This window comes from Eucyclogobius newberryi, unplaced genomic scaffold (genome assembly GCF_026437365.1).
Source record: "Eucyclogobius newberryi isolate DKJ021-1_F unplaced genomic scaffold, fEucNew1.0.hap1 SCAF_19, whole genome shotgun sequence".
In the NCBI taxonomy this organism is placed as follows: Eukaryota; Metazoa; Chordata; class Actinopteri; order Gobiiformes; family Gobiidae; genus Eucyclogobius; species Eucyclogobius newberryi.
In genome coordinates this window covers 4,200,089-4,223,008 of record NW_027315823.1, presented here as the reverse complement: position 1 = coordinate 4,223,008, position 22,920 = coordinate 4,200,089, and the positions used below count along the sequence as shown (strand labels likewise).

Sequence of the window (22,920 nt, the reverse complement as noted above, 5' to 3'; positions counted from 1 at the left end):
ACTTTCGGAGCAGATTTTTCCCGCCGCTAACAAAAACTAGCATGCCAACAGCTACTAGCATGCTAAGGGCACACATCCTTGTACTCGGGACGATAAAACGCTTCTTAATTAGAAACGGCCCCTGATCTGAGCGCGCCGGTAACGGTCGCACCTTGAGTCGGCCCCTCTGCCGAGAGCGCGGGGTCAAGTCAAGCGTGACCAGGCCAAAACGGGAGGCGGAGCGAAGCGGATTGAGGGGGCGTGGCGTGGCGCATTCTGGGAAGAACGGCCAGAATTGTAACTTGGAAACTAGCGCACTTAAAAGCAAAACACGGGTCACAGTATCATCCTCTGTGGACAAGAGAATCATACTGAAACAACCTTGATGTTCATAAATAACACGCAGTTTAAGGGTAAGGTAACACGCACACAGAGACACAAGGAGGGACGTCGGATTCACAACGGAAGCTTCTGTTTGGCCTTTCTGATCTTTGGCAGGTAATAAAATGTGCACATGTATTATGGGCCGGAGAGGGAGCACCAGCCTGTTTTACCTCTTTGCACCGGCCCATAAGAGGGGGCACCAGCATGTTTACCAGCCTGTTTACCTCTTTGCACCAGCCCATTATGTATTATGGGCCGGAGAGGGGGCACCAGCCTGTTTACCAGCCTGTTTACTTCTTTGCACCGGCCCATTATCTGCACGGGGCCAAACAAGTCCTGCCACCACTTGGACAAAAAACGGGTAGAGCCGCTTTAAGTTGAGATTTCTGATCTCGTGCTTTTGATAAGAATCTCGAGACATTAAACAAACTCTTTTACGTATCGGCGTTAACGAGACTTAAATATCCTAAAATAGACAAGTTGTTATAAACTTTCGTTTGTTTGTGACGCAACGTTTGATTTGACGAGCGTCGCGAGTTTGAGCGACGGCCAGAGAATCACTGTGAATGTCTACAATCCAAAAGACTTCGTATTAAAGTTCTGCATCATTAACATTTCATCAACCCACACACAGTTTAATGAGATTCACAGTTTTGGAACGAAATCTCCAAATGTGTGCGCCACAAAAGCTGAACCTTCTAATTATTAATTTGGGATTGTCAGTGTCGCATTAATCTTATGGTTTAAAGTCCTTTCAACTGACAAAATTCACGTCTTTGGAGTGAATTCTGAAGCCGTTGTGAAGAAATAAAGACGCTTTAGGGTCACTTTTAGTTTCACGTGGATGGGCCCAGTAATTGCAGAGATATTTAACATAAACTAGGTCCTCAAGTCATTCTAACTCTTGTGTTTTTTTTCATTTGCAGTGAAACTTTGGCAGCATCCGACGAGGAACTTCTGCGTCAAAAGTCTCTTATATATTCAAAAGTTTATTCTCTTCCTTTTATTGCAAGCGCTCGATTTCTCTGAGCCGCACACGTCCAAAATATATGCATCCGATTTCTTCTTCTCGATGCTTCTCGGGCTCAGAAAGTTGTCAGAAAGCGGGTCCGTTTGGTCCAGCTCTGGGTTCACGTCTGGGTTCTGGGTTCAGAGCCGGGTCTGGGCCTCGGGGACGTACATCTCGAGGCTATCCGCGCTCTCAGTCGCCGAGTTCTGCCGAAAAGAAGTGGCTTTTTTGGCCGTGACGAGGCGTTTGCGAGCCTCCTGCCTCGGCTTATCCGCGCTGCCGGAGGACGAAAGGTCCACGCTCTTCTCTCGACCCAGAGACGAGCGACGTTTAGCGGGCTTCTTCGCCGCCGCCGCCGCCGCCCTCTGTTGGTGGTCCTGGGGATAAGCAGAGAGTGAGGGAGGAGCCGGAGGCGCCGGGTCGAGGGGGACAGCGCTTTTGCACACGAAAGACGAGTACAGAAAACATTTGAGACGCGTTGAACATTTGGAGAGGAAAATGAAAAGACTTTTGTTTTGTTCAAAAGTGAAAAGATCATGGATTTAGGAGTGTTTGGACTGAGCTGCACTTTGTCTAAGGCTTAGAGTAAATGCGCCGATAGAAGAGGTGGAGATTGCCCGGATTGTTCCACAGTATGGCATTAAATGTGTTGTACGCTGACTCTAGTTACGCTGCAAATAACTCTTTTCGCTCAATTTGAACAAAGAGCGAGGATCCTGTCAACATCGTTTGTGCTTTTAAACGCCTTGTTTAAAAGCACTTTAACAACGTTCCACTACTGCTCAGATTTCCCTGGAAAAAACAGCTTCCTACTGTGAGTGGCCTCTCCACAGATCTGACCTGTACCTCGGGTTCAGCTCAGAACAAACACACCTGATGCAAATGATTGGACCGAAATGAAAAGTGGAGACAAGGTTCACGACGACAACGGCAGCAGAAGACACACAGAGACTCGACAGACTGTGGTTCTGTTTGGAGGGAGGAGCAGGTTCAACCAACTCTGAACATGTGGACTTTAAAAACACAGAGGAGCACTTCCGGACTTCACACTAACAACATCATTCAGTGAGAAAAAAATTGTGCTTTGGAGAGGGAACATCAGGAGCAACACAAGGGAAAAGAGGATTTAGCAGAATATTTCACTCAGTTTGTCCAACCTGCTTTTCTAAACAGTGCCACAACAAACAGATAAACAAACACACACAAACAAACAAACAAACAAACAAGCACAACGACAACAAGCAGCAAAAGCCTCGTTTGAGTCCAGGCCATGCCCCACTGTCACAGAGGAGACGACATGCATGTCTAACAGAGCCCAGAAGGGGGCGCTGTTCACTGCAGTGTCCATGCATGTCTCAAGGGGGCGCTGTGCTCTGCCCCTTTGTGCTGGCCCTCGGGGATTACGCGCTGCACAAACAGACACACACACACACACACAAGTTCAGATCACATGAATTCAGGACAATTATCTTTTCTTTGTAGTTTAGGCGCATTTAGATCTATTTAGTTTTAAAGATTTAGCTGTGAATACAAAGTCCTCGTTAGTCCGAGGTGTGGTCTTGGTCAGGTGGTCTTTAGCTGTGGTGCACATGGAGCCTGGCATAAGTGCTCGCCACTCTGCCACTGAGCGGCTCAGTCATGAGTGTGCAGCGCTTACAGTTCCTCACATAATCCGTCTTACACCTTCTCGACCTCAGACTGGACACACTCAGACGGGACACGCTGTGAGACTGGGTCAGGGGTCTCGTGAGACTGGGTCAAGGGTCTCGTCCTGGTCAGAGTGGGACGTCCACTGACCCACAAAGGGACCAAATCTAAACTAGCCGAAACGTTTCAAAAAGAGATAAAGATCCCGTCTCCATTTGTCCGAGCTCGTGTGGATCTCTGTTTCTGCAGCAGCGTCAGGGGAGGGGGGGAGGGGTGTGGTGGAGGGAGGAGGGGCCGGTGCGGCGGCTTTCCTACCCCAGCCAGCAGGGGGCAGTACCTTCCTCTCGAGGGGCTGCCACTCGCTGGATTTCAGGTGGTAGAGCTCGTCGAACTTGAGGCTGATGTCCTCGATGGAGATCTGGAGCAGGTCCCAGAACCCGGCCAGGTCCTGCAGTGAGGGACGTGAGGACGAGAGCGGGTCCTGAGCGGGGGGAAAAAACAACACCTTTTTCCATTATTTGTCTGTCTATAAATCAAATGTGACTGAGTGAAATAAAAACGACACTCACCAGGTTCTGTTCACAGAGTCCCTGAAACTGCTGGAACTTCTGCGACATGAGGAGCTGCGCGCTGCCCACCGCACTGCGCACTTTACCCAGAACTACACCCGGAAAAGCACAGAGAAAAGCTCATTTGCATCGATCCCTTTGCCAGACGGAAAAAGCATTCTAAAAGTCGTCAGAGAGCTGGTGGTCCTGAGCTGGAGGTCCTGAGCCTTACCCTCATCTGAGAGCTGGTGGTCCTGAGCCTTACCCTCGTCCGAGAGCTGGTGGTCCTGAGCCTTACCCTCGTCCGAGAGCTGGAGGTCCTGAGCCTTACCCTCGTCTGAGAGCTGGAGGTCCTGAGCCTTACCCTCGTCCGAGAGCTGGAGGTCCTGAGCCTTACCCTCGTCCGAGAGCTGGAGGTCCTGAGCCTTACCCTCGTCCGAGAGCTGGAGGTCCTGAGCCTTACCCTCGTCCGAGAGCTGGTGGTCCTGAGCCTTACCCTCGTCCGAGAGCTGGTGGTCCTGAGCCTTACCCTCGTCCGAGAGCTGGTGGTCCTGAGCCTTACCCTCGTCCGAGAGCTGGTGGTCCAGAGCCTTACCCTCGTCCGAGAGCTGGTGGTCCTGAGTCTTACCCTCGGCTGAGAGCTGGTGGTCCTGAGTCTTACCCTCGGCTGAGAGCTGGTGGTCCTGAGTCTTACCCTCGGCTGAGAGCTGGTGGTCCTGAGGCTTACCCTCGTCTGAAAGCTGGTGGTCCTGAGTCTTACCCTCGGCTGAGAGCTGGTGGTCCTGAGTCTTACCCTCTGCTGAGAGCTGGTGGTCCTGAGTCTCCTGCTCCATCTGCTCACACCAGCCCTCCATGCGCCCTCTCTCGGCCTCCAGAAGCTTCAGGAACCACTGGCCGTCGCGTCGACACAGGTTTCCCCCCATACCGCCTGCTCCTCCCTGGATGAGAGCTCCTCCACCCCCCGACACCGTGCTCTCCAGCCAGGGGTCCGGAGGTGGCAGGCAGGATGGGTCTAGGGCCGGGTCCAGACTAGGGTCCAGGCTCTCTGAGAAGGAGTCCGAGCTGCTCCGAGTGGTAGATCTGTGGAGCAGGTGTATACAGTATATTATTTTTATATATTATATTAATATATATTAATATTTTTATATATTATATTAATATATATTAATATATATAATATTAATATATATTAATATATATATTAATATATATATATATATTAATATATATATATATATATTAATATATATATATATATATATATTAATATATATATATATATATATATTAATATATATATTAATATATATATATATATATAAATATATATATTAATATATATATATATATATATATATATATATATATATATATATATATATATATATATATATATATATATATATATATATATATATATATATATATATATATATATATATATATATATATATATATATATATATATATATACACACACACACACACAAATACACACACTGATGACGGCCTGGAATTATAAAAGAGGAAGTGTTTTCTCATTGATAGATCCATGTTCAGCCACAGTTTGCTTCTGTCACTACAAACAAGTAATTTATTGATGCATCAAAAGACTTTATTTACTCTGTCCTAGTTCTTAGAAAAGTGAAGCATTTCACTGCAGCAAAATTATTTTGATTTACTTCTATTTATTGTTGAAAAAAGGACATTTTCTACGGTTCTGACAAAGACAATGAACAGAACCGGTGACAAAGAGCAGCCCTGAGGAGACCAACAGCTCCTGCAGCCCTGAGCAAAGGGCCCCGAACCGCCCCGGAGCACCCCCCAAAGGACACCAGAGGGACACGGTCAAAAGCCTTCTCCAGATCCACAAAGCACATGTGACTGTGGCAAACTCCCATGAACCCTCGAGCCCCCGATGGAGAGTCTAGAGCTGGTCCAGAGTTCCACGACCAGGACCAAAACCACTTTGCTCCTCCTGAATCCGAGGTTTGACTATCGGTCGGATTCTCCGCTCCAGTACCTGGAATAGACCTTACCGGGGAGGCAGAGGAGTGTGATCCCTCTGTAGTTGGAACACACCCAATAAAAATAAAATGTATTATTATTATCAGTGTCCGTCCTCCAGGGCCCCCCTGAGCCCCCCCTGAGCCCCCCCGAGCTCCTCCCAGGCCCATGTTTTTGCCTCTGCAAGTATTGGCCTGTCAATACCTGCCACTGCCACCAGGTCCTCCCTTACGTGCAGCGCCCGCTCACGTGTTCACTGCATTTCCCATCATGCATTTGGCGTTTTCTTTTCTTTGCTTATCTTAAACACACCTAAAAACATCACCTGTTGAGGATCTGTCGTGTGATGGGCGTAGTCGAGGGGACGGGCTCCTCCTGGTCCAAAGAGTCCTGAGCCACTGATTGGCTGCCACAGCTGACCATCACTTTCTTCTCTGAGGGTTTTAATTGGGGCTTGTATAAAGGGGGTGGGACTTCCTGAGTGTCAGAGTCGGTTTCCTGTTTGGATGTCATGCTGCTGGAGCGACTCAACCTGCAACAAACATCACAAATATTATCTGGACGGGCACACGGACCAGCAGACGGGCACACGGACCAGCAGACGGGCACACGGACCAGCAGACGGGCACACGGACCAACAGACGGGCACACGGACCAACAGACGGGCACACGGACCAACAGACGGGCACACAGACCAACAGACGGGCACACGGACCAGCAGACGGGCACACGGACCAGCAGACGGGCACACAGAGCAGCAGACGGGCACACAGAGCAGCAGACGGGCACAGAGAGCAGCAGACGGGCACGCGGACCAGCAGACGGGCACACAGAGCAGCAGACGGGCACAGAGAGCAGCAGACGGGCACGCGGACCAGCAGACGGGCACACAGAGCAGCAGACGGGCATGCAGACCAGCAGACGGGCACATGGACCAGCAGACGGGCACGCGGAGCAGCAGACGGGCACGCGGAGCAGCAGACGGGCACGCGGACCAGCAGACGGGCACGCGGACCAGCAGACGGGCACGCGGACCAGCAGACGGGCACGCGGACCAGCAGACGGGCACGCGGACCAGCAGACGGGCACGCGGACCAGCAGACGGGCACACAGAGCAGCAGACGGGCACACAGAGCAGCAGACGGGCACATGGACCAGCAGACGGGCACACAGAGCAGCAGACGGGCACACAGAGCAGCAGACGGGCACGCGGACCAGCAGACGGGCACGCGGACCAGCAGACGGGCACGCGGACCAGCAGACGGGCACGCGGACCAGCAGACGGGCACGCGGACCAGCAGACGGGCACGCGGACCAGCAGACGGGCACGCGGACCAGCAGACGGGCACGCGGACCAGCAGACGGGCACGCGGACCAGCAGACGGGCACGCGGACCAGCAGACGGGCACGCGGACCAGCAGACGGGCACACAGAGCAGCAGACGGGCACACAGAGCAGCAGACGGGCACACAGAGCTAAGCTAAGCACACTTGTATTGTGTGAATTGGGCTGTTTTTCCTGTTTCCATGGAGCTGGTTATGGACCTCTGAACTTCACCCACAGGTGGCACTACAGTTACAGTTACAGTAACTTTCTGACACTATACTTTTACTTCTATTCAAGTCATATATTGTACAGTGTGACCGTCTATGAAATGATTTTCTTGCTTCTTCAGATATGATTTAGTTTGTCTCATTTTTGTGTCGGTCTTTTGAAAATGCCAGATTTGGTTCATAATTGATTTTATGTTTTGTCATTACAGTTACATTAACTTCAAATTATAAATCGAATGTTACTCACTGCCAGCCGTCTTCCACTTGGACCCCAATGGACTGGAAGCGGCTCAGAGGGGGCGTGTCCTCTTGGGGGGCGGGGCCAGAGGCCTCCTGGAGACAGTCCACCTGAAGGTCAGACACTTTGTCAGGACCGTATCTCCCAGAGAACCATCATTTCACCTGGATGCCCTCCCTTCTCCACAGCAGCTTTAATCTTGCTGAAGAAATATTTTCTCATAGTTTTGATCAATGTAATATTTTTTGGGACAAAACTAAGAAAAAAAAAGATATCTTAATGAATAAAATGATGACTAAAATTACAAACATTTGGTTGACAATTAAATTTTTTGTTAAATTAAAAAGATATCTTCCAGTTGACTTAAACTATAACTAAAGTACACATTATGTTGACTAAAATTAGACTAATCCAAAAATAAGTATTTCAATAATTTCTAGATAAATGTTCAGATGTCGGCTCAAAACCGTTCTGTTTTTCTGTGCATTTGCTCTTTTAAATGATCATTTAGCTTTTTATTGGTTTATATTGTGATTGTAACACGTTTTCCTGTTCTGTAAGGTACTTGGAGTACTTGGAGTACTTGGAGTACTTGGTGTACTTGGTGTACTTGGTGTACTTGGTGTACTTGGTGTACCTGGATGCCGATGGAGGACAGCTTCCTTCTCGGAGCCGGTGCTTCCTGCAGCTCCTCCGGTGTTAGCGAGACGTTAGCTTTAGCCACTCCCGTTAGTGTCAGGCTAGCTTTAGCTGCTTTGGCGGCGCTGTCACAGTTGGTGGTTTCCGTGGCAGCGTGGGCTCTGCTGAGGGCAAGGGGCTCCCGGCTCTCTCGGTGGGTCATGGCTTCTCTCGTTTCTCTTTGGGTTAAAGTTTCTCTGGCAGACGGGGACGGAAACGAGAAAAACATGACTCAAGTGAGAGTTCTGATAACATTGTTCCTAATCAAAAACATACCTGACATTTTGCTTCATTCACACTTGTTTGATTAGTCCTCTCCTTCAGAACTTAAAAAAAAAACACTTGTACTGAACGTTTCTGCCGTCATAACCCGATTATTACAACTGCGTGGCTGCATTAGCATGTCGGGCTATGCTAGCGTTTGTTTATCTCACTAATGATATTTCCAGATGGACCCCAAAGTCATTTGTAGCGTGGGAAACGTTTGAGGGTACCGAAGTATGTTTTTTATAGTTAAAAAAAAAAGTTTAGTTTTAAAAGATGAGATGCCAAATAATGCATAATAATTGTCCTTTAACCTGCGTTTGAGGGCGTGACAATAACGGAAATACTGTGATAATCCAAAGTCACAATATATCCAATCATAAGATATTCCTTTATTGTCCCACATGGGGAAATTTCATTGGTGCAACGCAGGTAGATACAGAGGTAGATACAGAAGAACAGATCACTTATAGGAAGTCTGAAAAACACTTTCAGTAGAAGATCTCCTATAAATAAATAAAAACTCCCATTGACAAATAAATAAATAAATAAATAAATACCATTGCATGTGATCCCGACAGTAATTGCACATGAATATGTGTCACGACAGCACATAGGTTGCACATGAATTTCACAGTAATTGCACATGAATTCCAACAGCAATTGCACATATGACAGAATTGCACATCAGTATTAGGTTAGGTCAGTATTGCGAGTGTTCAGTACTAACAGTTTTTGTTATAAAGTCTGACAGCAGCAGGAAGGAAAGACCTACGGAACCTTTCCTTCACACATCGAGGGTGGATCAGTCTCTCACTGAAGCTGCTCTCCAGAGCGGAGAGAGTGTCCTGCAGGGGGTGACACTCATGGTCCAGCATAGATGTGAATCTAGCCAGGACCCTTCTGTCCCCCACCTCCTGCACCGAGTCCAGAGCACAGCCCAGGACGGAGCTGGACTTCTTGATGACTCTGTCCAACTTCCTCCTCTCCCTCTCTGTGATGCTGCTGCTCCAGCAGGCCACACCATACAGGAGGGCTGATGCCACCACAGAGTCGTAGAAGGTCTTCAGGAGTGGCCCTGTCACTCCAAAAGACCTGAGTCTCCTCAGGAGGTAGAGCCGACTCTGGCTCTTCCTGTACAGTGCGTCTGTGTTATGAGTCCAGTCCAGTTTGTGGTTCAGATGAACACCAGGTACTTGTATGAGTCCACTCTCTCAATGTCCCGTCCCTGGATGTTCACTGGTGAGGGGGCAGTGGGGTGGCGTCTGCGGAAATCCACCACCATCTCCTTGGTCTTCCCCGCGTTGATGAGGAGGTGGTTCCGCTGACACTAGTCCACAAAGTCCTGCGCCAGTCCTCTGTACTCCGCGTCATCGTCGTCCGTGATGAGTCCGATGATGGCAGAGTCGTCAGAGAACTTCTGCAGGACACAGCTGTCCGTGTCATGTCTGAAGTCTGCAGTGTAAAGGGTGAAGAGAAAGGGCGCGAGGACAGTGCCCTGGGGCGCCCCCACACTGCAGGTCCGAGTGTCAGACACACAGTTCCGGGCTCTCACAAACTGGGGTCGGTCTGTGAGGTAGTCCAGGATCCACTCTGCCAGGTCATACTCCACACCAGCCGTCTCTAAGCTTTTGTTCTGCACCAGAATAGTATTTTTGCCACTAGATGTCACACTAAATCCAGGTAGACGCGTTCTACAAAACTAGGAAGTGGAGTGGTCTGGTGAGTGGGCGTGTCCTCCATGGTCCTGGGTGGTGTGCTATGTCCAGGCCATTTTTTAAAATAAGGGACACGTTTGATTCTTCAAAAGTCAAGTTGTGATTGTTTTGTCATTTTTACACCTTTAATGGAGAACGTAAATAAAGGAAGTGGAAGTATTGTGTCTCATGTCAGTCATACACCATCATACCAGAAAAGAGGATGGAAACAAGCAAGGCACTTATATCATCGCTTATATTATGATTTAAACGTGTTAAATGCACCTGAATTGTGAAAAGAGTTGGGTCAGTAATGTGTTTTCGAAATGGCCCCGCCCTCACCTCTCCTCACCTGTGTTCCCTGTTGGTTTCCCTGTTGGTTTCCCTGGCGACGGCGGTGATCTGCGGCGGTCTCCTGATGCCACGTGCCAGGCTGTTGGCGCGCGTGCTGTCCAGACTGTCGGAGGAGTTACTGTGTGCCTGGCTGGACTGGCTGGTGACCTCCGACCTCCGACCCTCCTCCCGCTCCAGGTACGTGTCCTGGGCCGACTCGGTGCTGCTCTGGACCGTGACGGAGATGTAGGGTTTGGAGGTGGTCCGGGGGGGCACGGGGGGCGGGGCCGTGCGCTTACAGGTGGAGACGCAGGTGGAGACTGCAGAGAGAGAAAGTCTTGTGTTACCGCTCGCTAACGGAACAGTCGGAACAACCGTGTTACGCTAGCCAAACCTTTTTCCTTAAATATTGTGACCCGAGACGACAGGAAGTGTTTTTTAAAGTCCATTTACCTTCACCAGACTCATCCGAAACATTTAACCTCGGCATGTAAAGTCAACGTGTTAACTCATGCAATTAATTATAGAAAACTGCCTAAGTTGACACAGTTGAGGACTGGTAGACTCCAGGCCAACCAGAACCACTTATATCTGTCACCATAAGGGCCAGTTACACCTGCTAGTGGCATTGAAGGGCCTTGAAACCACTACATCTGTTGTTTGGTTACTTTAATTAAAGGCTCATCCATCTTCTTCCACTTATCCAGGGTCGCGGGGGCAGCAGGGACTCCTAGACTTCCCTCCCTATCCAGAGACTTTAGATACTCAGGATGGTTCTCATCCACCCCCAGAACCACAGAAGAGCTCTGACCACCTCACTCACTTCAGCTCAGGAGATGGACAAGTCCCGGTCTCTACTTTGACCTGGAAAACGTGATGGTGGGACTGATGAGAGTATTTCTTCCACAGTCCAACAACATCCCAAGTTGAGGTCAACAGCTCTCCCTGCACTGTTCATGGTGTTAGGTGTGTATGGTGTTAGGTGTGTATGGTGTTAGGTGTGTATGGTGTTAGGTGTGTATGGTGTTAGGTGTGTATGGTGTTAGGTGTTTGGTGTTGGGTGTGTATGGTGTTGGGTGTGTATGGTGTTAGGTGTGTATGGTGTTAGGTGTGTATGGTGTTAGGTGTGTATGGTGTTAGGTGTGTATGGTGTTAGGTGTGTATGGTGTTAGGTGTGTTAGGTGTGTATGGTGTTAGGTGTGTATGGTGTTGGGTGTGTATGGTGTTGGGTGTGTATGGTGTTAGGTGTGTATGGTGTTAGGTGTTTGGTGTTGGGTGTGTATGGTGTTAGGTGTGTATGGTGTTAGGTGTGTATGGTGTTAGGTGTGTATGGTGTTAGGTGTGTATGGTGTTAGGTGTGTTAGGTGTGTATGGTGTTAGGTGTGTATGGTGTTAGGTGTGTATGGTGTTGGGTGTGTATGGTGTTGGGTGTGTATGGTGTTAGGTGTGTATGGTGTTAGGTGTGTTAGGTGTGTTTGGTGTTAGGTGTGTATGGTGTTGGATGTGTATGGTGTGTATGGTGTTGGGTGTGTATGGTGTGTATGGTGTGTATGGTGTGTATGGTGTTGGGTGTGTATGGTGTTGGGTGTGTATGGTGTTGGGTGTGTATGGTGTGTATGGTGTTGGGTGTGTATGGTGTTGGGTGTCTATGGTGTTGGGTGTGTATGGTGTGTATGGTGTTGGGTGTCTATGGTGTTGGGTGTGTATGGTGTGTATGGTGTTGGGTGTGTATGGTGTTAGGTGTGTATGGTGTTAGGTGTGTATGGTGTTAGGTGTGTATGGTGTTAGGTGCGTATGGTGTTGGGTATATAGGTGCGTATGGTGTTGGGTATGTATGGTGTTGGGTATATATGGTGTTGGGTATGTATGGTGTTAGGTGTGTATGGCCTTCTTCAGCCTGACCCTTACCCCCCATCCCCCCCAAAATATTGGGGCTCGTTACGATGGCCCAGCACCAAGAATCGAAATTAACGGTCACTTGACAGACTCACTGACTTTGGAAAAAGGGGTGACACAGGGTTGTGCTTGGTCCCCTCTGTTGTTCGCTTCTTACTTGGAACCATTGGCCATATTTATTAGACAATCAGGAACTATTCATGGTGTCTAAAGTGAGGGGACAGAACGACAACTGGTATGGCCACAAATGGTATGATATTCTTCTACATACAATTTGCCATTGGTCCTACTATCCCCCCTGACACGCCCCCTACACCCCCCAGTCACGCCCCCTGCCCCCCAGACATGAGCAAAGGAGCCCAGTCAAGACGTTGTAGCCAGATGATTGTATTAGAGCCAACATAGACTCAGGCCAAAAGCAAAGAGCAGAAAGAAACAGAAAAGCATGAAGTGAAATAAACTCTCTGTTTACTTTCGCCACATCCCGGAGCCACACAAACCTGGAATTACTAAATTACCTAAAGTCTTTTTGTTAATCGTTGATCTGCCTCATGATTAAAAAGGTCTGAGGGGTCTTTTCTGTCCCTTGTTACCTGTCCTCTTCTTGTTCGGGGGCCGGTGCAGGTCTAGTCTCTGCAGTAAAACAGCCAGTTGTTTCTCTTTGGGGGCCTTGTCCAAACCTGTGGCCATAAGGTATGAGTCGAACTGCTGCTTCCACTGAGTCCACTGGGCCGAGAGATCTGAGCAGGTGTGGCAGGTGTGGCAGGTGATCAAGGGGAGGAGGGGCCGTTTGAAGGGGTCAATGTTTGAAGCCAGGGTCAAAATCAAGGTTTAAATAAAGGAAATAATGGAAGGAAAGCAAAGAAAAATACAGAAAAATAATCAAGAACTTAAAATTGACATGAAATGAAAATGAAAAACTTTACCCAAAATGTTCAGTCAACAATATTGCCTCTATTTAAGTAACGTAAAGGTGAGGAGAAGGCACGAAAGTACCATGGGAAGATTGAGGCTCGTTGGGGACCCTCCTCTCATGTCGATCATTGGCATTTGCAGCTACATTTTTAATTGTTCTCACAAACATCTCCAGGGACACTTTTTGATGAGGTTGCACTGCAATGTGGGTGTTGTAGTCTCACCTGTGCTGGTGCATCGTGGGTGGTGTAGTCTCACCTGTGCTGGTGCATCGTGGGTGGTGTAGTCTCACCTGTGCTGGTGCATCGTGGGTGGTTTAGTCTCACCTGTGCTGGTGCATCGTGGGTGGTGTAGTCTCACCTGTGCTGGTGCATCGTGGGTGGTGTAGTCTCACCTGTGCTGGTGCATCGTGGGTGGTGTAGTCTCACCTGTGCTGGTGCATTGTGGGTGGTGTAGTTTCACCTGTGCTGGTGCATTGTGGGTGGTGTAGTTTCACCTGTGCTGGTGCATTGTGGGTGGTGTAGTCTCACCTGTGCTGGTGCTGTACGTCCGCACGCTGCTCTCTGTGGGCGGTGGAGACGTGGAGTCCAGGGACAGTGAGTCTTCATCCTGGGAGCAGCCGGCCTGGATTGCCCTCAGGTAACTGTGGCTGCGCGAGCGGAAGCAGGAAGGGCGGGGCAGGTCTGGGGGCAGGTCCCGGGGCAGGTCCCGGGGCAGGTCTGGGGGCGAGTCCTGGGACTGGGACCGAGAGTCTCTGAAGGTGGACTCAGAGCTGTGGTCCTCGAACCGTCCACTGTCCAAGTCCCGCAGCTGAGGACCAAAGGGAACATGAACATTCTGTGGCCCCGAAACAGGAAGTAAGGCTCTGATACATTTACTTCAATGAACAGGATTCACAAACATAGTCGCTCAGGCTGAAAGTGTGTGTGAAGTAAACAAAATGAATGTGGTGCACACCGGGGCCACTCAAGGGGGCGCTCTAACATGTGTGACAAGCTTAATGTTGACAATATAAAAGGGTTTAAACATTTGTGTTTCTGTCCTTTGAAAATACCAGACCGTGTGCTTTATTTCATGTTTTGTTCTTCTTAAAATGATCTTAGAATATGTCACGTTATTATTGTGACGATACGATAGCATCATATTTTAGTTATAGTTTCATCTCTATTGAAAAGTGAATGAAGCACTTGCAGAACTATAATAACTCAATAATGGCTTGTGTTTTGTGCAGAGGCCAGCAGAGGCCAGCAGAGGCCAGCAGAGGCCAGCAGAGGCCAGCAGAGGGCAGCAGAGGGCAGCAGAGGGCAGCAGAGAGCAGCAGAGGCCAGCAGAGGCCAACAGAGGGCAGCAGAGGCAAGCAGAGGGCAGCAGAGGCCAGCAGAGGTCAGCAGAGGCCAGCAGGGGCCGGCAGAGGGCAGCAGGGGCCAGCAGGGGCCAGCAGAGGTCAGCAGAGGCCAGCAGAGGCCAGCAGAGAGCAGCAGAGGGCAGCAGAGAGCAGCAGAGGCAAGCAGAGAGCAGCAGAGGGCAGCAGAGGGCAGCAGAGCGCAGCAGAGCGCAGCAGAGAGCAGCAGAGGGCAGTAGAGAGCAGCAGAGGGCAGTAGAGAGCAGCAGAGGGTAGCAGAGAGCAGCAGAGAGCAGCAGAGGGCAGCAGAGGGCAGCAGGGGGCAGCAGAGGCCAGCAGAGGCCAGCAGAGGCCGGCAGAGAGCAGTAGAGAGCAGCAGAGGCCAGCAGAGGGCAGCAGAGGGCAGCAGAACACTGTGTCTTCTTCATGTGTCCATTAAAGCAGAACAGGCCAGTTTAAAAGAGAAACACTTTAGCCGTTCAACTCTTGAAAATGAGCTGCTTTAAATGTGGATGCAGTTAATGATGCCGCCACTAAAATCCTCATGGCAACAATATTAGACTCACAAATGCAAACCATCAAACGCAGATTCTTCTTTTTAGTTTTAATGATTTGTTCTGAAAACAAACCAAAGCTGCAGCCTCGATCAGACGGTTTCAAACACTCAATGTATTTTATGTTTCTCTGAACGATACAGACTCTCAACACGTGTAAATAACAGACACTGATGCTGTGGAATCACAACGTCAAAAAAGAAAAAACTATTTTGGATTTTCATCACTAATATAGTGTAATTGGTAAAACTGTATTAGTCTTAATCTAGAATATAAATAATCCCTGATGGAGCCTGATGTGGGAGAGAATCCCAAAACTGTCTTCAAGTAAGAGTATATATATGATATAATATTAATGTTATAAATATTAATCTCCCCATCAAACTAACATAATTAAACACCATGAGAATCCGTCATATGGACTTTTATAAAAACAGTTTCAAATGCATTTCTTTATCTTTATTTAAATGTTTTACACTGCATTATTGATTCATCAGGACAAGCTCTTTCTGTAGCCACAGCTGCCCTGAGACGGCCCTCCACATCTACTGTACCTGTCCCATGTGACTGCGACGAGCCAATGAGCTCACAGCTTCTCTCAGATCCTCGTCGTCCCATCCAGACGACACGGTTCCTCCCAGAGAGTCCAGCCTGTCTCCCCCCAAAGGGTGAGTCTGGTCCAGGGCATGAGGAGAGGACAGCTCCTGGAGGGACGGAAGACAGCTGCGGAGGAGAGGAAGAGGAGGAGAAGAAGAGGTAGAAGAGGAGGAGGAAGAGGAGGGAGAGGGAGAGGAAGAGGAGGAGGAGGGAGAAGGGGAAAAGGAGGAAGAGGAGGAAGAAGAGGAAAAGGAGGAAGAGGAGGAGGAAGAAGAGGAAGAGGTAGAAGAGGAGGAAGAGGAGGAGGGAGAGGGGGAGAGGAGGAGGAGGTGGAGGAAGAGGAGGAGGAGGAAGGAGAGGAGGAAGAGGAGGTAGAGGAGGAGGTAGAGGAGGAGGGAGAGAAGGAAGAGGAGGAGGGAGAGGGGAGGAGGAGGAGGAAGAGGAGGAGGAGGAAGGAGAGGAGGAAGAGGAGCAAGAGGAAGAGGAGCAAGAAGAAGAGGAGGGAGAGGAGGAATATGATGAAGAGGTGTAAGAGGAGTAGGAGGAAGAGGAGGTAGAAGAGGAGGAGGGAGAGGTGGAAGAGGAGGAGGAGGAGGAGGAGGAAGAAGAGGAAAAGGAGGAAGAAGAGGAAAATGAGAAGAAGAGGAAAATGAGGAAGAGGAGGTAGAAGAGGAGGAAGAGGAGGAGGAGGAAGAAGAAGAAGAGGAGGAAGAGCTGTCAGAGGATTTACTGCTGCGTTACAGTTTTTCTCACCCGTCCGATTTTGGAACAATTTTCCATCTCAAAACTCGGGCAACAAATGTTAATGAAGTTTAACACGGAGCTCATGACGGTTCGTTAAGTCACATGGCACAGCACGGGTCAAGGTCTGACCACAGCTTCTGGGGCTCTGTATTGATCGTGAGGGTCACATGACAAACCAGCTCCGCCTCATCCTGATGTTAATAATATTGTAGGTTTAGAAAAGGGTCTTTATCCTTGCCGTGCTTTGGGATCATGTTTCTATGGTGATGTTTCCTGCTGCAGAATGTTGTCGTTCCCAAAGCTCAAACAAGAACATGGTTTAAAACAAGTACATTTGACAGAATAAAGAACCTTTGCCAACGCGAGACAGTATCCATAGGTGGAAGTGACTAAACATCAGACTTTTGAGTCAAGTTTAAACATGATTTGTTGCATTAGCATTAGCTCACAGGATAGGTTACACCACCACTTCTTTTGTATGTACAGTGGTTTAAGAACACTAACTCACTTTCTCACATCCACCTTTGGTTAGTGCAATGAACTCAGTGACATGTAAAACCACCAGAATTGTTGGGAAAAATACATACATTATATTATAGTGTAAAAACACACTTGACTTTAATTGCACCGTTTGCATTAAATCAGGACTAATGACTAATATCTATAGTTTTCCCACAAATACTGTGCAGTTCAGAGCCTAAATAACATGATGAAAAACCAAGACGTATTCATTAGATTTGACTAAAGGAACTTTATTCTGAATAACTCCAAATGTACACTTACAAACTGATATTCTGAACATGCATAAAGTTATTTCCTGACCACCAGAGCCACTTACCTTTATGTGAAAACCTGATAAATGTCACATGACAAACTTACGTGTTTGAATGAGTCTGACAGTGACACATGGGATGAACTTACTCCTTAACACATCTTATTTCATCTAGATGAATGCTAACTTATATTAACTGCTAACTGATAGAGGAGCAGAGCACTGCCCCCTCTGAGCCGCTGCTCCTCTGCCTCTCTGAGCCTCACTGACCTGCTCATGGACCGGCCCAGCTGGTGCAGGGCCACACTGTGGTGCTGGTGATGGACCGGCGACCACAGAACATCCAGGTCGTGTCCGTGAAGGAACCCAAAGTCCACCGTCCTGCTGCTGCTCGTCACCACCAGGGGGCAGAGTGTTAGCTGAGGTTTGTGCACTTAACCTCGGCTGACCTTGTTATGTTTTTATATGTTCTTAATATGAAGCACTTTGGACGTCTTTGTGTTGTTGTTAAATGGTAGAAAAAGCTTCAGTTGTAGTCATCTGGACTCAGTTAGAAAAAATAGACGTTTCGACTCTCATCCAAGAGTCATTGTCAATAAAAGAATTTAGATCGAGAACTCCGATATTAATACTGTTCTGTGGTAAGACCCGCCCATTGGGCGGAGCCTTCCTGAAGTAGAAGGAGTTGTTTGTTTCCCTTGTATCTACCGAGCTAGCCTATTCAGAATTTTAATGAGCTATTAGAATCCTCTTTGTCTTTATGAGACCCTGGTTCAACCACCCTGAGTACCTGATTAGCATCTAAATGTCCTGGTCCTGGTCCTCTACCTTTCCAGGGGTTCAGTATACCATTATAGATACCAGGGAGATTGAATCTTAGCCCTCCATTTCTGTTTAAAGAAGGTCTTTCTTTTTTAACAAAAATAGCTTCCTTGACTCCTCTTTCAAACCATCTTTTCTCCCTGCTTAAAACCTTCACCTCACCGTCTTCAAACGAGTGATTAGAGGCTTCAAGATGGAGATGCACGGCACTCTCAGGTCCTGAACTTGTATTTCTTCTGTGCTGATAAAGCCTCTTGTGTAGAGGCTGTTTAGTCTCACCTATGTACCGTTCTTTACAACTTTCTTCACTGCATTGGATCGAATAAACTACATTGCTCTGTTTTTGAGTCGGCAACTTGTCCTTAGGATGAACCAGTTTTTGTCTTAAAGTGTTTCCTGGTTTAAAATAAACAGGGACTTCGTGTTGTCTAAAAATTCTCTGCAGTTTTTCCGGCCAGACACATAAGGGATAGAAACACCCTTCTTTCTCTGTTCAGTTTCCCTTTTGTCCTGCTTCTTGGTTCTCTTCACTCTGTTGAGAGCCCAAGCGGGGTAACCACAGGCTGAGAGGGCATTTCGGACATGTTTTTCCTCTTTCTTCTTGCCCTCTGAGCTGGTGGGCACACCTTGAGCTCTGTGTTGTAAGGTTCTGATCACCCCCAGCTTGTGCTGTAGTGGGTGGTTGGAACCAAAGAGCAGATACTGGTCCGTGTGTGTAGGTTTCCTATATACTTCTATTTGGAGTTTCCCGTCCTCTCCTCTGATCGTGGAACAATCAAGAAAGGCCAAGCGATTCTCCTTAGCGTCTTCTCTTGTAAACCTGATATGTGGGTCCACAGCATTGATGTGATCAGAGAAGGTTTCCAGCTCTTGTTTCTTGATTGTTACAAAAGTATCATCGACATAGCGAAACCACAGTTTTGGGGCTATGCCTGAGAATGAGGACAGTGCCTTCTTCTCAAAGTGCTCCATGTACAGGTTGGCCACTATGGGAGGGACGGGCGAGCCCATGGCACAGCCATGAATCTGTCTGTAAAATTGTCCCCGGAATTGAAAGTAAGTGGTGTTCAGACAGATGTCCAACAGTTTACATATGTGTTCAGGTGTCAGTTTGGTCCTTTCCTGTAGGGTGGTGTCTTCCTGCAGTCTGATCCTCACTGCTGCTACTGCATCGGGGGTCGGGATGCAGGTGAACAGGGACACAACATCATATGAAACCATGAGGTCATCTGGGTCCAGTTGGAGATGTTTCACTTTATCCACAAAGTTGTGCGTGTTTTCCACATGATGTTCCGAATTCCCCACAAGCGGAGCCAATATAGTTGTTAAATGCTTGGCCACATTGTAAGTGATGGAATCTGTGCTGCACACTATGGGTCTGAGTGGAACATCCTTTTTGTGTATTTTTGGAAGGCCATAAATGCAGGGCATGGCTTCACCAGGATACAGTCTGTAATACAGAGGCCGGTCTATCGCTTCCTCTTTTTCCAGCCTTTGTAAACAGTCTATCACTTTCTTCTTGTAGCCACTGGTCGGATCTCTTTTCAAGCGCTCGTATGTGGTCGTGTCCTCGAGGAGGGTGTGGACTTTGGCTTCGTAATCAGCTGCGTTGAGAATCACAGTGCAACGTCTCTTGTCTGCTGGGAGGATGTTGATGCTATGATCTTTTTCTAGTGCTGAAAGTGCTTTTCTCTCTTCAGATGTGATATTTGAAGGAGGTGGTTTGGCACTCTTCAGAGTCGCTGTGACACGTAGCCTCAGGTCTGCAGCCTCCGATTCAGTCATTTTGTTGTTCCTAATTGCCGTTTCAGTGGCTGTAAAATAAAATAAAAAATAAAATTCTTAATGGGCTAGCTCGGTAGATACAAGGGGAGGAGTTTCTGTTGAAACAAACAACTCTTGCTACTTCAGGAAGGCTCCGCCCAATGGGCGGGTCTTACCACAGAACAGTATTAATATCGGAGTTCTCGATCTAAATTCTTTTATTGACAATGACTCTTGGATGAGAGTCGAAACGTCTATTTTTTCAAACTGAGTCCAGATGACTACAACTGAAGCTTTTTCTACAATGGAACACGCCTGGACAAATGAGGGATTACACCGACGTCGTTGTTAAATGCTCTAAACCTGATTGACAGACCACATGATCCATGTTTCCACTGGTTCAGTTTGGTCCAGTTCAGTCCTAAAGTGTCTCATTCTGAAGTCTCTGGTCCGTGTCTTAGATCCAAAGTGGCCCCTGAGAGGTTCTAGGTCCCAAAGCGTCTGGCTCTTGGGCCCCAGGTGGACTTTAGCTCAGGGGGAGGAGCTCCACAGCACAGCCAGATGATTGGACCAGAGAGAACGCAAGACTCAGGCCAAAACAAGAGGCAAAAAGCAGAGAAACACAAACGCAACTTTAAGTGTCAAAACGGGACTACAAGCAACAAAAACACAACAGGGAGACAAAGTAAGCCCCAGAAAGAGCACCTAAAGGCAACAAAATGTGACAAAATGCAACTTCAAGTGACCAAATGTGACAAAAACTTAAAGCAACAAAAAGTTACAAAAACGTGACTAAAAGCGCCGTATTTCTACTGATGCTAACTTATACGTCGAGCCTTGGCGACACAAAGCTAGCAAAGCGCAATAGCAACAGCCGTTTCCTGTTTATGGCCGCACGGCACTCGCTTTGTCAAGAGCCAAAATCTGATATTTCCAGGTCATAAAGCGTCTGACATGATCCAAAGCCAAAGCATGACATAAAGAGAGGTTCAAACGCGGCGTAGAGGCTTTGAGAGAAGTCAAAGAAATGAGGCAAAACTCTTCCTGTGCACGCTAGCTTTAGCCACGCCCCTCACACACACACACTGGAATTACTAAGCGTCTTTTTGTGACTCGCTCAGATCGACCTCAAGAGTAAAAAGTGTCATTCGGGTTTGGGAGACGCAGCAGAGAACAGGCCGAGATGAACAGAACTGTTTTGGGAAAAGAGCCAGTTGAAATGAGGCTTTAGGTACTGTAGGTAGCAGTAGTAGCAGTAGTAGTAGCAGTAGTAGCGGTAATAGCCATAGTAGTAGTAGTAGTAGTAGTAGTAGTAGTAGTAGTAGTAGTAGTAGTAGTAGTAGTAGTAGTAGTAGTAGTAGTAGCAGTAATAGTAGTAGTATAAGTTTTAGTAAAGGTAGTGGTGACGTACTTCCTCAGGGGCAGCTGGTCACTGAGGCTCTGCTGTGTGGCTCTCAGGTAACTCTGCCTCCGGGCGGAGCACTTGGGCGAAGGTTTGGGGCTGAAGTCTGAGTCGTCGCTGTCGGCCGTGTCGCCCATGGCCTTCACGTAGCTGCCGCTCCTCATGCGCCGACAGGGGATCTCCATGGCCCTGCCCATGGCCCCGCCCATGGCCTGGCCCCGGCCCAGGCTGCTGCTCCAGTCGTGCTGCAGCGAGAGAAAGATGAAATGAACGGTCTGTGAAGGGCCCAGATCTGAGCCAGGACCAGGAGGACCACAGCTGCAGGGCGATGGTGCACGTTCAGGGTTGTAGGAACCCCTAACCCTAACCCTAACAGCTGCAGGGTGATGGTGCACGTTCAGAGTTGTAGGAACCCCTAACCCTAACAGCTGCAGGGTGATGGTGCACGTTCAGCGTTGTAGGAACCCCTAATCCTAACCCTAACAGCTGCAGGGCGATGGTGCACGTTCAGGGTTGTAGGAACCCCTAACCCTAACAGCTGCAGGGCGATGGTGCACGTTCAGGGTTGTAGGAACCCCTAACCCTAACAGCTGCAGGGCGATGGTGCACGTTCAGGGTTGTAGGAACCCCTAACCCTAACAGCTGCAGGGCGATGGTGCACGTTCAGGGTTGTAGGAACCCCTAACCCTAACCCCGGACTTTATGCCCTTAAGCTCCACTCTCATTCTTCTCATACATTATTATTTATCTTTTGAGAGATTTTTCTGGCCCAAAGGCTTTATTTGGCTGGACAGTTGCAATGTGAAATGAGGAGAGATAGACATTCAGCAAATGGCCAAATGGTCGGAATCAAACCCACGGGAACAACCACATGTGCAACGCCTTAAACCACTGCACCACCGGCAAAGCATGGTTCTCTCTGTTTTCTATGTAAAAGAGTTTGTTTTTCCTGGTTACGTTCGTTATACGGACTGTTTATGCAGGTTCCTGATTGGCTAATCACCGCTATAGGCTGTTAATGATTAAAGAGGTTTTTTTTTTAATTAATTGCACTTTGCACTTTGTCTTCCAAATACGACAGCTGCTCTTTTTGATGATCACATTTTTCTGGATATCTGAAGGGGTTTTGTCGTTTTTTTCTAGCCGAGAAGGAGGGTCGAAGGACACGGGACGCTGGGACATGTGTCTAAGGACATGGGACGCTGGGGATGCTGGGACATTTGACTAAGGACTCTGGGACATTTGTCTAAGGACACAGGAGGCTGGGACATTTGTCTAAGGACAGGGGACACTGGGACACTTGGGCGCCCCGTGTGCAGGTTTTGGACGCACTCACCCTCCTCCCGACCTGCAGGTAGTTGGTGCTGAGCTCTTGTTGGCAGGACTTGGACTTGAACATGGACCGGTCCAGAGTGTGCGCCCCCTGCTGGAGGAGCTGCTGACGCGGCGGCTGTCCCATGGTCAGCGCCGACCAGGAGCCTCCTTTGACGTAGTCCTGATCGGCGACACCCAGAGACCCCAGGCCCAGCCCCGGCTCCCCTCGGCCCGGGACGGAGAACTTCATGTCTCCGCTGCTTTTGGACGAGCTGATGGTGTTGTAGCCGCTGTGGATGTATCTCTGCTGAGGGCTGTGACGGGACGAGAAGGACACACGGCCATGACACTAACGCCACGCACACGTTAGCAAACACCACGCACACGTTAGCAAGCACAACCCGCCGTTCAGAGGGTCCGAGAACTCGACGAAATAGAAAACAGATTTAAACGAGACATTT

The 22,920-nt window shown here is 48.5% G+C and overlaps 1 protein-coding gene across 3 annotated transcripts in view; it reads right to left on the bottom strand.

The window, feature by feature from the left end:
- Positions 1–1,487: 1,487 nt before the first annotated feature.
- The window catches only part of LOC140365192 (disks large-associated protein 4-like), a 36,447-nt gene continuing 15,014 nt past the window's right edge, over positions 1,488–22,920 (bottom strand). The window contains exons 3-15 of one of the 3 annotated variants that reach the window (XM_072451463.1): positions 22,482–22,773; positions 21,155–21,390; positions 17,428–17,544; positions 15,599–15,767; positions 13,679–13,958; positions 10,357–10,657; positions 8,003–8,240; positions 7,375–7,475; positions 5,900–6,106; positions 4,361–4,647; positions 3,589–3,680; positions 3,357–3,500; positions 1,488–1,749 (exon numbers count right to left, since the gene is read on the bottom strand). In XM_072451463.1, coding sequence (XP_072307564.1) covers positions 1,513–1,749; positions 3,357–3,500; positions 3,589–3,680; positions 4,361–4,647; positions 5,900–6,106; positions 7,375–7,475; positions 8,003–8,240; positions 10,357–10,657; positions 13,679–13,958; positions 15,599–15,767; positions 17,428–17,544; positions 21,155–21,390; positions 22,482–22,773 — 2,701 coding nt within the window. In that variant the 3' untranslated portion in view covers positions 1,488–1,512. Of the gene's footprint in view, positions 1,750–3,334; positions 3,501–3,588; positions 3,681–4,360; positions 4,648–5,899; positions 6,107–7,374; positions 7,476–8,002; positions 8,241–10,356; positions 10,658–13,678; positions 13,959–15,598; positions 15,768–17,427; positions 17,545–21,154; positions 21,391–22,481; positions 22,774–22,920 lie in introns of all 3 variants that reach the window. The other 2 variants (XM_072451465.1, XM_072451464.1) reach the window with 2 other exon arrangements.